This window comes from Medicago sativa, chromosome 3, assembly GCF_051527215.1.
Source record: "Medicago sativa cultivar Bolivia chromosome 3, Bolivia_mono, whole genome shotgun sequence".
NCBI classification, from domain to species: Eukaryota; Viridiplantae; Streptophyta; class Magnoliopsida; order Fabales; family Fabaceae; genus Medicago; species Medicago sativa.
Window position 1 is genome coordinate 86,062,418 of NC_140751.1, and position 14,098 is coordinate 86,076,515.

A 14,098-nucleotide genomic window follows, 5' to 3' on the forward strand; every position below is an offset into this window, starting at 1 on the left:
TGTAGTTCATCAAATCTAGATAAATAATAAGAATTTATATAAAAGAATAATATTTAGAATATAAAAAAATAAAATGAATGAATTCATATTGTTTTTATTTTAGAAATAATTATTATTTCATATATATACACATATTCCTTCAAAAAAAAAGTTATACACATATAAATTAATTTTTTCTTTACTACTTGGATTATAAAACGTTACAAAAAATATATTACTCACTAATAGCATATATTTTGCTTTCTAATTCATTTCATCAAATAAGTATAGGTCAAGTGGTTAAGCTATATGTTCAAGTGTGTGTGCGTGCTGTGGTTCGATTCCAAGGAGTGATTTTTTTATTTTTAATGATTTTTGTAAAGCCATTCTTAATTGGAATGAATGCATGTCATTGTTCTTTGAATGGTTGAAGAAGATAAATTGAAGAACAACAATGATGAAGGATGAACCCAGATTTAAAAAAAAAATAAAGGGGGGGTTGGAGAGTGATTGGATTTGAAAGGAAAATCTAATTAATTTGATGGTTTAAATTGTAAAATGTCATTAATTTAAAATGGGGTGAATATGCAAATAATAAAATACATGCTAAAATTGTTAAATAAAATAAAAAAAAATTATTTTTGTAATGGAGGAGACATGGCTGTTTTTGATTGGTTTGGGTAAATTGCCCACCAATTTTCAAAGGCAGCCTAGGCCACACCTCTCTAAAATCATTAAATCTCGATTAAAACATCAAATATTCGGAAACATATTTATAAAAAGAAACGGAATAATTCCTTCAAAAAAAAAAAAACGGAATAAACAACAATATATTGAATTTTAAATATAAAAGGCCTAAAACTGTTATTATGCATTGGGCACTTTAACAGCAAGAGGTTCATACCATTCGGGACCAAATCCAGCAGCTTTTCTAGCAGCCTCATTAAAAGGTGGTTTTAAGGGTCCTCTGAAACATGTCCTTACTACTGCATGAAACTTTGAAATCACTTCATCCCCCTCTGTTGTTGTTCCAATCTCCACTGCACAAATTTCTTGATCTGAGGTTGGATTTCTAGACCTCTGGCATAGATACCTGAACCATTTGACTCCAGCAGCACAATGTGTAATTTCTTCTGGATAAACTACACTTTCTAATAAATTTGCTGTAGTGTCATCACCACCATTGCGGAAACGTGAGATTGTTGTAGGCAGCACATCAAGTCCTCTGGCCTGTTTTGACACTCAACCAAGGGGTACAGTTTAGATTAAGACCAAATTGATGTTGTGTAACTACGTGTGTGAGAAAGAAAAGGGAATAACGAGCCCATTCTAAGATAATTTTAGTCTGAAATCAGCATAGCAGCAAGCCTAAGAGATTTAAAGCCTAATGGCAATAATACTAAATTAAATGGAAATATATTAGCCGGAAAAAGGGAAACCGTTAATGTTTACTCCATTTTAGTTGTTGACCTAATAAACAATAAATCGATTTTAATTTAGATATATCGTCAATATAAAACTTCTTTTATACAATAATGCAAAATTGTATTTCCACCTCAATTGATGAGTTTGAGCATGTTAATGTCAAACTTGTTAATGATGAGTTTGAGCATGTTAATGTCAAACTTGTTAAAACAGTTAAATGATGTAATCATGCAATAAGGTAATCATGTAATAAACTTTTTTTACACTGATAAACATGTAGACAGCTTTGAATTACACTCAAAGAAGAGCCTTGATGCAATAGCTGCAGTTGTTTTTATGTGATTAGGAAATCATTGGTTTGAGTAGTGAAATTAACCTTTTGCAAATATAAGGCTAAAATGCTTAAAAAATATCCACAATAAAGCCAACTCCTCCCAGATCATGTCATGGCTGGAGCTTTATAGCACTGGTTACCCTTTTAATTCAATAGTTATACTTTTTCTTTCCAACTTAGCACCAAACCACATGTGAAACTGTGAAACGCTTTTCACTAAAAAGTATACTTTATATTCTTTTAAACTAAACTAACATAGAAAATAAATTTTACGAGAGAAACATCCTTATTTTCACTTGATTGTTTCATGAATTCTTCATTGATTTTTATCTAACAGTGTAGGAGAAAAAAAATACATAACCAAAGGATAAAACACCTAATCACATCATTGGGGAAGGGAGTAAAGAAGAAAATACACATGACATTAAAACAACAAAGCCCTTTTAAGTCCTGCCGAAGACAAGAGTTCCTAATTCAAAATTTCTGATATTTTGCACCAGCTACAAACATTAAAGAACTCCATATGGTGCTACCCCAAAACAAAATTTGCTGATAAAACATTTAACTGCAACTTGTGTTTGAAAACCTAACTCTCTTCAGTTCTCCAAAGGAAAAGGACTTGACCAATACTAGAAACTATAAGACCCCAGGAGATAGGACAAATTCTTGTCTCGCTCAAGTATCACAAAAAGAAAACTATATGCAGCACAATGATTTCTTTTCAGTAAATCAGAGCTTCTGGAGGTTTTTTCCCCCAAAAATCGCTTAAGCACTCCACTCCCACCTTACCTCCCAAAAAAATACCATAAATCATACATTGACAAGCAATCATCTTGATTCAATCTTCATTTTCAATAAAAAGTGATCTAGTTGTCTAATGAGGTTAATTGCATCAAATTCATCATAAACATAAAGCAAAACCATAAACAACCAAAAATGGCAATGGCAGAAAGGACCAATGTAAGACATACCTCATGGACACAATGTTCAACTGCTAATCGTGATAGTAAATCCTCGGAAGTGGAGGTGGCAGAATCCCAAAGACCGTCATGAGCCGGTAATGCTCCATAATAAGAACCTAGCTCCTCAAGTCGTGCAGCAAGAAGAGTGAAGTGTCTCCCTTCATCCTGTGCCACCTTCACAAAATCCGTAAAGAATTCTCTAGGCATTGCCTCTTGCTTACCAAAACGAGCTATTATATCCTGCAAGAATTCATTATACATCTGAATACTTTTACCAATAAAGCAGGCCAGTAGCCCATCAACTGTATGAAAAAACTAAATGTTTTCCAAACAAACGATAACAAATGCACAGCTAAAAGAGCCAACTAAATTTTAGTTTAACAATCTAAAACTAAAAGTGCAATTTACTCAAATTTTAGGGGGCTTGGGTTACAGAAATCTTTTTTGAAACACTTGATTTAGACTAGAAGATAGGTACTATAGAAAACCTTGCAGAGACAGAGAAGAGGCGAACACATGTTTTTGCCACCAAAGAAGATTTATGTTTAGCCCATAGCTTAGTCACAGAGATAAGCTAAAAGCAAATGGGAACATGAAATGATCAAATGTTTAGCCCATAGCTTAGTCACAGAGATAAGCTAAAAGCAAATGGGAACATGAAATGATCAAATTTCTTTTTCATTATTTTGTACGAAGAAGAAGGATGAAGACCTCACATAAAGTGATAAAACCCACGAAGGCCGTATACAAATATATTTAATATGATGATCGTATGATACACAGATGCGAGGATACATGAAATTCTTAAATTTAAAGATATTGATATGGCCTACTACGACATGACATAATATTTGAAAAGTGACATTGATATCTTTAATTAATGTATAAGTATATGAGAAGTATAACTACATATCTAGATGAAGATCAAGACTTACGAAAAGGTACTTGCGAATTTGTGATCATAACAAACAGAAAAAACATAGACATTATCTTTCTCTTGTCCATGTAAAAAATACATTATTGTCCCTCTAAATATGTCAGATGTATTTTGCCTTAACCAGTTACCAGTGTCACAATTCTTATGATCCAAGAAAGCATAATCCCAAGTCTATTCAGGAAGAGAAAACTCTTTCGATTCAAGATGTTGGTCACCACCATGATCAAAATAGAACATGTACATTTGCATTAATATCTCAACCATATGTCTCTCTATTTTTTGTATCACCAGATCAAAGAATTAATAAAGGGGTGTGCACGCTAGTTCTGCTCACAACTTGGTACAGAACAAGGCTGTATAGAAAGCTTTTTTTAAATTGGGCAAGGGTCCTCTAAAGCGAGTAAAGTGTAAAGTGAGAAAATCAAGGGTTGTTATTGTAACAAACTCATGACTTGTTATGATGTACCTGCAATTAATTAATGGTTGATATTGTTCACTCTACACTCTAAAGTGAGTTGCTCACTTTCGAGGAACCGGATCCTTTCAAATTGTATCTCAAATGTACTAATCATTATTTTTCTGTTAAAAAATGGAGGCTACACCTTGTTGGATGTGTATCTAAGAGCACATTATGCATATTGGTATCAGATAGATGTACAACATCGATACTTAAGCAGTTTCGGGATATCCATGTCCGTTAGTTCATAGGATAAAACAGAGTGAAAACCGTTGAATGCCAAGAAAAAGTTAAGAACTATTATAATTGGCAGTCCCCAATCTTTCTTATTACTCTAATACTCTCTCAAGTGTTTTCTCTTGTACTTCATATCAACGTGATGATATTTCATATTGCATTGTACGCATCATATACATCCCACATGATTGTTAGAGGTTAAAAAAACCCACCTTCCACATGCAAATGCATGTGCCGCGAGGCTCTTAATACTAAACTATTTGTCTAGCTCCATTGCTGTTGTGTAGCACATAGCCCTTAACAAAACTTATTTTAAATGAAAATTCCACATTGAAATGTGCAGTTTACATACATGGTACTCTCAAAATAAAAAATAAAAAATCCTTCAATATGGAGACAGAGAGACAAAAAGAGAAGAATTCCATAAAATTTATTGGTTTTTAATAGTGGGATCCACCTGCTCTCTCTACTAATATGAGGCTGTTAGAATATAAATGTGGGAACGGTCATAACCCAGATATTTTTCTGTTTTTTCAAAGTGCCTTGATGTTAGAGACTCGCACACTGCAGAGAATCTCGGGTTCTAGCTAGCAGGTACCAACTAAGTTGCACTTTCTCGTAAACTGAATATTAAACATGTACATATGAACCACATTATTCAGATTTCACAGGCAAAAAGTAGCATGTATAGATACACAGGGCATGAAAAAAAGAGTACCCACGAAAGATCAATGGCCCAACTCTCAATATGAGCAAGACTGTGCACAATGTTTACCCTGCTTTGCAAGCTTCCTGCTTTACCCAACTTGGGCATGAGACTCGGAGCCACCAACTTCACCTGCAAGACATCAAAATAAGCCATTTATGTCAGTGAGGAATTTCATCGAACACAAGAAGAGTATTATTGGAAAGAAAGTGCAGAGACGCTGGAGAGCCTTGCGGGGCGATCGGGGATGTGAAGGTCGATAGAAGGGTTGTATGGTTCAGCGATGGTGCCATCGAGCCACCGTGAAGCGACTGAGTCGCCGAGTCGCGCCTTCTCGAATGGGTCGGCGGTGTTCAAAACTCGGAGCGCTGCTTCCACCAAGGTTTCTTCGTGAGCTCCCATCTCGATATGTTGAAAAATGAAAATTTCTCTATCCAGCTCCTACGTCCAAATAAGTGAAATGTATTAAATTTATGGAAAATATTAAGAAATGCACTCAAAACATTTGTTAAGAAGTTTAAACTTTAAAAAATAAACTTTATCTTGAAAAGGATGCATTCAATCTATTGAAACTTTAAAAAGTAACTTTTTTTTTTACATAAAACTTATCAATTATTTTTATTATTGAATTATTAACAAGTGTCCTGTTAGCAAGACTCTAAATTTAAATCCACTTGATGTGAATTGGTATGACCGTCTTGAGTAGGAGTGTGTTTCTCTCAATATTTTATATTGATTAGTGTACTTGTTTTGGTAGACTGGTTTAGTTTAAAAAAAATTGAAATGTATATTATTGATATTGTGTTAATGTTTTGTTGCATCTTTAAAAGAGGGAAAAAAAATATTACATAAAAAAAAAACTGAGTGCAAAAGAGAACAAAATCTAAAGAGAAGAGAAAACTAAGAAATTAAACGAATGCCATAGGCATGCAAGCCTCATGAATGTTATCAAATAAAATACGTTCACTAGGGAAAGTCTCCAAAATACGAGAATCTAGAAAATTCATCGAAATGATGAAAATTAGCAAGTCAGTATCCATTTTTGTTTCCTTCACATCACGTATGAATAATTTTGACTATCCAACTCAAACTCAAAAGCTTTCAAATATGGCTAACCAAAGTAGAAGTCGTCTCACTAAAATTGCAATTTTCAGTAATCATATCGATAAAAATATTTGAGTCGCTCTTCACTATAAGATGAGTGGCGTTCTCCCTCCACTCAATGTCCAAACCTAGGTATGTGTCTCACATTTCGACATGAAAAGCATCACACTTTCCGATCTTCATGAAGGGGCCTTTGATCCATCTGCCAGCACACCGTGCAAGAGTACCATATCCATTCCAATAACATCGTAATTGAACTTAACCTAACTAATTGGAGGTTGCATCCAACTGATGTATATAAGTAGGGGAAATACCAACCTCCCATTTGCTGCGACGACAATTGGCAAGGATCCTCAATGAGCGACCAACCAAATAAAGGTTTGGATACGATGGGGACCCTTCCGGCTCCGTAAGGTATTCAAATCACCTTCCACAACCAAATAGGTTTCTTGCTGCAAATTATATGCACTTTGGATAGTAAACTGATGGGTGTTTGTTCCTCCCCTCAGTATAGTATATGGACCATCAAAATCAGAAGGGGTTGGGAGTGCTAAAATTTGGTCAACAACGTCCATGGATTTTTGTAAAGTTCGTGGAGACATGAAGAAATCTGTTTAAAAGAATACATATCATGGATTTCTGTAAAAGTTTGTAGTTTATCCACAGAGTTATGCAATATGCACAAATATCATATTTAACCAACGCGATAGACATGAATATCATAATTTTTGTGTCTGTGGATAACCATTGCTATTCCTAATATGGGTTTGTTAATCTAGTAATGAATTTTAACAAATTAAAAGTATTGAATTGATCGTGTCGGAAAGTATGGATGATTTAACTTCCTTCTTCCTCAATAAAATCCAAGTAATTAAAAAGTTATACACTACCATATCGACCAGATGTTATTTCTCTAAACATAGTAGAAATATATGTTACTCAATTTCACTTAAACCAAACCATAATCACTTCCCACTTTATCAAAACACATGCATATGGCTGGAAAGACTTCTAGAGTTATGTTACCTTTGCTTTCAAACAAAAGTTGTGTTGACAAAGTCAATGGATGATAGGAATGTATATTAAACACAAATTTCTCGAAAAATATGGTCATGTTTAGGATAATTTCTCATCTACTTTGTTTTTTCAGAGACCTAAATTGAGTTATAGAGTATTAAAGAAGATCATAAATTTCAAATTTCTAACAAAACTTAAGTGTTATAAGCTATAAAATGATATAAATAATATTTGTATTATACTTTGTATCAATTCAGTGTTTGATGATACAACAAGATACGATAAGTTAAAATCCTTATCTAAAGAATGAGTTGGGGTAGATGCAAATATGGCGGGTTAAAAGAATTATTATTAAAAATTGATTAAATTAACAAATAAAAATACCAATAAATAAACAAAACCAATAATGAATTTTTAAAAATTGGTCCTTACAAATTAGAAAAGTATGATTATTAATTTAAATTATGTAAGAAATAAATTATGATTTTGTTGGAATCCTCCTCCATTGAAACCTAGCAGGAAGCAACTGGAGTAACAGCCTTGTCTGGTAAATACATTTTCTGTTAGTTTTCTACAGGAAAAAAAAAAAAAATACCATTTATTCTCTTCACCTCTTCTCCCGTATAAAAAGCCTAGATTAGTTTTATTAGACGCACTGAGGAAACGATGAGTAGCAGTAGTCAATTAGGGAAGAGCGAGTCGTCTTCGTCGTCGTCAATGTCAAACCATCAACGTCTTTATGATTTTGCGAAAATGGCTTTGATAAAGATATTCGCTCACCCATATGCCACCGTCTGCGAGTTGTACTGTGGAGAAGCCTCTGATGCTCATAAATGGCTCGACTCCCAAATTGCCAACTACATTGGTATCGGTATGTATACATTCTTCTTCTTCTTCTTCATTTCTTATCTCCTACTTCATTAATTATTATTGCTTCATTTCCGCAGATTTTTCTTCTTCTGCGATTGAACAAATTCGACAATCACTGGGGGACAACAACAACAAATCTTGCACTACCCATTTCTTTCACCTTGACCCTTCCACTGTTAGTTTTCCCTTTCTTCCTTTGCTATTTCCAACTCTTTTAACTTAACTTATTAGGGTTTTTATAAATTAAACTTCTTCCTTAACTTCATTTTTTACAGGAAAATATAGAAATGCGTTTGGAAGACAAGACCAATACAGTTGATTTTGTCTGCTGTTTGCAGCATTTGCAGGTACTTTCTATTCTTTTTTTTTTTTTTTAACCATCTTTTACTTTCACCTATTAACATTGCTGGTTACTGTCTACCTCCTAATTCAGGGTATCTTATTTTCTGGGGTTAAATGCATTTTAACCCCTGCAATTTGACTCAATTCCAGTTTTCACCCTATCATTTTTTTTTTTAGATTCCAACCATGTAATTTAAACATTCTTCTCTTTTAGACCTTCATGGCATCATATTTCGAGCTTAAAGGTACTTTAACAACCTGCCATTTTGGCAAATTCTAGTTTAGCCGCTGTCATATCATCTATTTTGTACAGTCAAATTTCATGAAGGACTAAAAACAAAGAATCTTTAAATTACAAAGGTTGGAATCTATTTTTTCAGGGGGTAAATAAGAATTCGCTCAAATGGCATAGCGCAAAAGTGCATTTAATCCTATTTTCTAACTTCTTGTTTTTACTCTATGATAAATCTCCTTTAAAAAAGAGGATAGAGTAAATGCAAAGATAGGCAGTCTCTCCAGTCCTTTTGGTAAATTATAGTTTTTGCTTACTGTCATTATCACTTCGGTCAGCTTTTCCCTCTCTTAATCTGTCCCCTCTGATTTGCTTACTGCTCTTTTCTGATTAACATCTCTAATGCAGTTGTGTTTTGAAACCGAAGAGAAAGCACGGAGACTTCTTCAAAACGTGTCATCTCTACTGAAGCCAGGGGGATATTTTCTCGGTATTACTCCTGACTCATCTACTATATGGTACGGGACTTCATTGTCAAAGGCCTATTATTATTCCCTTGTTTTTAGTTGCACGCTCTGTTTTATTTTATTTTTTTGGTGGAAGGAAATTCGTGACATATGTGTCCAAATAAATTTTTGTCGATTTCGTGGAGAGTTTACCCATTTGACACGACTTGCATGGAATAAAAGTGTCGTTATACGTATATATTTCATTTTGAATGAACTACTTCCATGACATTGTGTAGTTTTGCTTAAAGATAGAAAATTTGGATTTTCTTGCATTCTTCTGTATTTTTATCGTTACTGCAAGCAAAAACATTTCCATTATTCTCAAGAGAAACAGCGCCTAGGGAATCTAATAGACGTGCAAGTACATTGTCCCACTTATTCAGTTTTATCTCTCAAGCTTGATATGAAATTGTATAAAATCCTTGTGTTTACTTTGTAGGGCTCAATTTTCCATTGGGGTTTGGGTGGATACTGTATTAGAATACCTAATTTTCATAGTGAAATTTCTACTAGTTCTTTTCTAGTGTCACCTTTGAGCTATGTTTTTGCCTTCTTCCAACCATGACATAAATTTCACACTTATCAGTCTTGTTTTACACTGTTATTACCATATTGTTCAAGTAGCGTCAAACTTGATCTCCGGATTGATCTTCAGCTTAAATTTACGATATGTTGGATGGAAGATTTTGGAGGGCAGGATTTACTTTTATTTTCTAAATTAAAGAAGTTATGACATGTTTCTAAAAATAAATTAAGTGTGATTGAAATGTTATTTGGTTGTCTATCATATTATTCTTTTTTTTTTTTAAATCTCAAATGTATGCCAAAATATTGACTTATAAAAAATCCTCCCCTCCAATACCCTCCATCCAAACATACCCTCAGATTTTTATGCTAGTGGCTGTATTTAAGGTGTTCATACTTTTTGGTAAAAAAAAAAGGTGTACATACTCCTTTCCTTTTTTGTCAGGATGATCTATTTATTTGAGTTCTGGCCTGCTCTTATGATAATATTGAGATCTATTTCTGTCCAGTGTTTTCAGACGAAATCGACGTAAAATGAAGTACAAAACTAGAGAAAGAATGATCTTCTCGTGTTTAAACAATTTTCCTTGTTCTTCTATTTGTAATTTTTTCTAGCCATTTTCATCCATCACATCACTTTTGCAGTTGAGCCCTATTACTTTTTTCATTATTGTTCTTTCCAAAAATCAAGTAAACACCTAATTTGGTTCATGAAATTGTAGGACTGAGCGGGGTTGGTCACATGGATCAAGCGACATCATAATGTTCTATCATATAGCACATCCCTATCCAACTCATTAATCTCTAGATCTTTTTTAATAGTTTCTTTTATTGTAAATACCCAATACATTAACATATTCCAAAATTGGAATCCTAGGGTTTGATACAGTCTTACAATTTCAGAGGTCAAATTGGGTATTTACTCTCCTAGAATTCATTTAAAGTCTGCATGAGATCTTATACACAAATATACTGGTTGTGTTAACATTGGCATCGTGTAGGGCCAAGTATCAGAAGAATGTTGAATCCTATCACAACAGAAGCAGCAGTATGAAGCCAAACATTGTTCCCAACTGCATACGGACAGAGAATTACACGATTACTTTTGAAGTTGAAGAAGAAAAGTACACATCTCCATAATGTATTAATTGCGTGTTGCATATAGTTTGCTTTCAGTTACAGTTCATTGTTATTCATTTGATTCTCCTTAACCTTTGCAGGTTTCCATTATTTGGAAAGAAGTATCAGCTGAAATTTGCTAATGATGTCTCAGCTGAAACCCATTGTCTGGTTCATTTTCCAAGTTTAATAAGGTATCCTTCTTATTTAAAAACTCGAGATTGATAACCGAGAGTTCTGCTGGTTTGTGCCAATGCACTGTGTAAATTCCACTCTGCTGGTTTGTACCAACCAAATCTGATTTAAGATGACAATGTTTGATTTTGCTTAGATTTCACTCATGATGAAATTCCAAACATGCTGAAATCGACTTTATTAGATATGGATAGTAAAATTTAAACTCCGAAGGAATGGGTGTCTGCTTGTACCTTTTAGGTTCATATCTTCAATCATGATTTGTACAATAGATCTCACTCTAATGTGTATGTTGTTTCATAAAACACAGGCTGGCCAGGGAAGCTGGTCTTGAGTATGTGGAGATCCAAAATTTGACCGAATTTTATGATGACAACAGGTCAGTGTCACCTACTCTTGAGGCGACCGATCCTTCTATGCTAAATCTTTCAATTATACAATTGCATTATTAACAAGTTTGGAGTTTGCAAATTGCAAGACTTATTGAATTTACTTTCCTTGATTGTTGCTGTAAGAGCACAATTAACAGGCTTGCTTACAAACTATGCTCCAAACCTTTTGGATACTAGGGGTAGACTTCCTCCTCGATCATATGACGTGCTTGGTAATGCATTAGTTGTTTCTTTTTATCATGTTATTTCTTGTATGTTTCTTAAGTTCACTTCCAGCTATTGTTTATGAGAATACTCATATATCGGGTTTTCCACTCCAACGCAGGTCTCTATACAACATTTATATTTCAAAAGCCTGACCCAGAAATCGCACCCCCAATTACAACTCCAATATTGCAAGAGGCTAGTTATAATCTCGATGAGGTAATTAATGATTATTACGAGCTATTTTACCTCGATGTATACTACTTTAATAAGAATTTATATTTATATTTTGATCAGTTTTGGTTTTATTTTCTTAGAATGTGTCAGGTGCCTATTTCTTTTCTATTATTTCACTTAACGAGTCATATGACATGCTTTTTAACATTATTTTAAAACACAGCGCCGACCACCATGCACATGCACTAAAAGATTTAGTTTTGAAAACTTATGTCTGGACATCTCAATCCAATTGAACATGACTTGTTAATGAAAAGAGCTGTCCAACATGCTCAAAATATATATTTCAAATGTGGTATGGTTCTTCCTTACACTGAACATAAGGAAAAAAAATCTTGCTTTTGGCAAATACTGACCATTTTGTGTTGGTTCCACAGTTTGTCCCTCACATTCTACTGTCCTCTTATTGTGCATCTGTAAGAACTTTCATGTTGTCATGCTTGCTTTTCTTTGAGTCTCATATGCATGCAATTGTGGCGTACCAGCAAGAAACACCAATTCAAAGAATGAAAAAGTAATGAAAAGTTCAATTCTAAATAAAATAAGAAATTATGAAGAAAATCAAATAAAACCTTGGTTATTCACATGGTGGGTGACACTCTATATTGTTCAATTGTAAATTAACTAGTAAACCTTCCAATATATCGACGAGTCATTCAAGAGAATAAAGGTGAAAAAGCCTGAACCCAGAGTGATAAATTTTGAGAAACTTACATCAAAATTAAATTGTAGTGAAAAAGTAAAGTGGTTAACTTTAGGTTCCTCCCTTTTTCATGTAACTAACTTCCTTCAAGGAAAAGAAATCAACTAATGAGCTTGTTTCTTTAAGGCTGATAATTCTGAAATTGCTTTTGATTTGCCTAACTGTGACTTTATAGAATTATTATACTGTACTAATTTTGTGCAAATGCTTCTACCTCATGGGTTTTGCTTTGCAGAATTATCTTTTTCAATCGTTTTACAAGTTAAAAACTAAATCATTTTGCATCTAAACCATTTTAATTTTGTGGATGGTACTGACCTGCATTTGCATGATACATTTTTGACAGGGAATAAGTTGGTGGGATGAAGAAATAAATGGGCATGTAGCGGATTCTTCTATTGGGCTGGGCATGATAAGCGAGCAGAAAGGGATATTGGGCCCTGGCCCAGCAGAACTACGATTCCCAGAAGCACTTTGATATGGCTGTTCAAATGAAGATATAGGTTTAGCTATTTTCATTGGCTTAATGCTGTTAATATTTTACTTGCATCCCAAAAAGAGGAAGTTAGGCTCGTACTTTTTCCCTTTGTTTTTGTAAGGTTAGGTGTTTTATCTGACATGTAGATGTAGTCAATATTGAGAGGTTAGGTTATCCTATTTTGCCATATTTTAGTCGCATGGTTTTCTTTGGATCTTGTCTCCCCCACCCCAGTGTCCCAAACAGTAGAATCAAAACGAAGTAAATACTCATTATTGAGAGGTTAGGTTATCCTATTTTTACTATTTAACATATTATTTATTATCGTTATTTTGAATAAAGAGGGCGTAAGCCATTGCGTGCTGGGTAGCATCACCAGCGTTATCAGCTTATAAATTCCTGGCTCATAACCCCTGGGTAAACTATCTTGAGAAGGACAATGCTCATACATCATCAATTCACTACCAAAATCTCTTTCTCATGTTTCATGGAAATGTAGGGTCTCAATTAACTTTGGTGTGAAGAAGTCGAGTGGAACTGGAAGGAGAAGGAGATGGTGCCATTGCCTCTGAGTGGTACAACATGAAAGAGAAGGAGATCACCTCCTGCCTGTGTATCATCAGCTATCTCTCTGGTGTAATCCAACAGCTGAGAGACAAAAATTAAAACAAAAAAACTCCAAAAGGGAGAGAAAACGTGAACGAAGTTAGATGTAAAAAAACCTATCAAAATTTAAGTACCTTTAATTGTATCAAACAAGGCAAAGTGGTGCCCCTTGTATCATTAGCTAAGATAATGCTTAAAGGAGGAGGAATAACCTCAACTAAAACTCAATCAGAAGAAGTAACCCAATGGCCCATATTTGCCAAACAATTTGCACAATGATTAACCTCATTATAGACATGAGTAATGGAAGTTCTCCAATCTAAAAGTTGGAGATGATATATGAACTCTTGGAGGAGAGGTTGAAGATGCACCTTGGACGTAGATCCCGATTGAATCATATTAACTGCAACTGTTGAATCTAGTTCAAAAATAATTAAGGGAGGGTTTTGAGTCTTTGTAAGCTTTATACCAAGTCTTGGTGTCCAAAGTTCAGTCCAAACAAGCGAGCAAGAATCAACTCTACTAAAA

The 14,098-nt window shown here is 34.1% G+C and overlaps 2 protein-coding genes across 2 annotated transcripts; one reads left to right on the forward strand and one right to left on the reverse strand.

Moving 5' to 3' along the window:
- Positions 1 to 701: 701 nt before the first annotated feature.
- Positions 702 to 5,481, reverse strand: LOC146941302 (3-oxoacyl-acyl-carrier synthase-like protein (Protein of unknown function DUF455)). Its single transcript, XM_085755062.1, has 4 exons — positions 5,257 to 5,481; positions 5,050 to 5,169; positions 2,710 to 2,940; positions 702 to 1,209 (listed from the first exon to the last, which is right to left on the reverse strand). Exons 1-4 carry the CDS (start codon positions 5,437 to 5,439, stop codon positions 847 to 849), a joined length of 897 nt encoding a protein of 298 aa, XP_085611188.1. The 5' UTR covers positions 5,440 to 5,481; the 3' UTR covers positions 702 to 846.
- Positions 5,482 to 7,812: 2,331 nt separating this feature from the next.
- Positions 7,813 to 13,305, forward strand: LOC146941303 (S-adenosyl-L-methionine-dependent methyltransferases superfamily protein). The gene is made up of 10 exons (XM_085755063.1): positions 7,813 to 8,029; positions 8,106 to 8,203; positions 8,304 to 8,375; positions 9,011 to 9,120; positions 10,638 to 10,760; positions 10,857 to 10,949; positions 11,261 to 11,329; positions 11,466 to 11,554; positions 11,668 to 11,765; positions 12,833 to 13,305. The coding sequence occupies exons 1-10, from the start codon at positions 7,825 to 7,827 to the stop codon at positions 12,962 to 12,964; spliced, it is 1,089 nt and encodes a 362-aa protein (XP_085611189.1). The 5' UTR covers positions 7,813 to 7,824; the 3' UTR covers positions 12,965 to 13,305.
- The last annotated feature ends 793 nt before the right edge of the window (positions 13,306 to 14,098 follow it).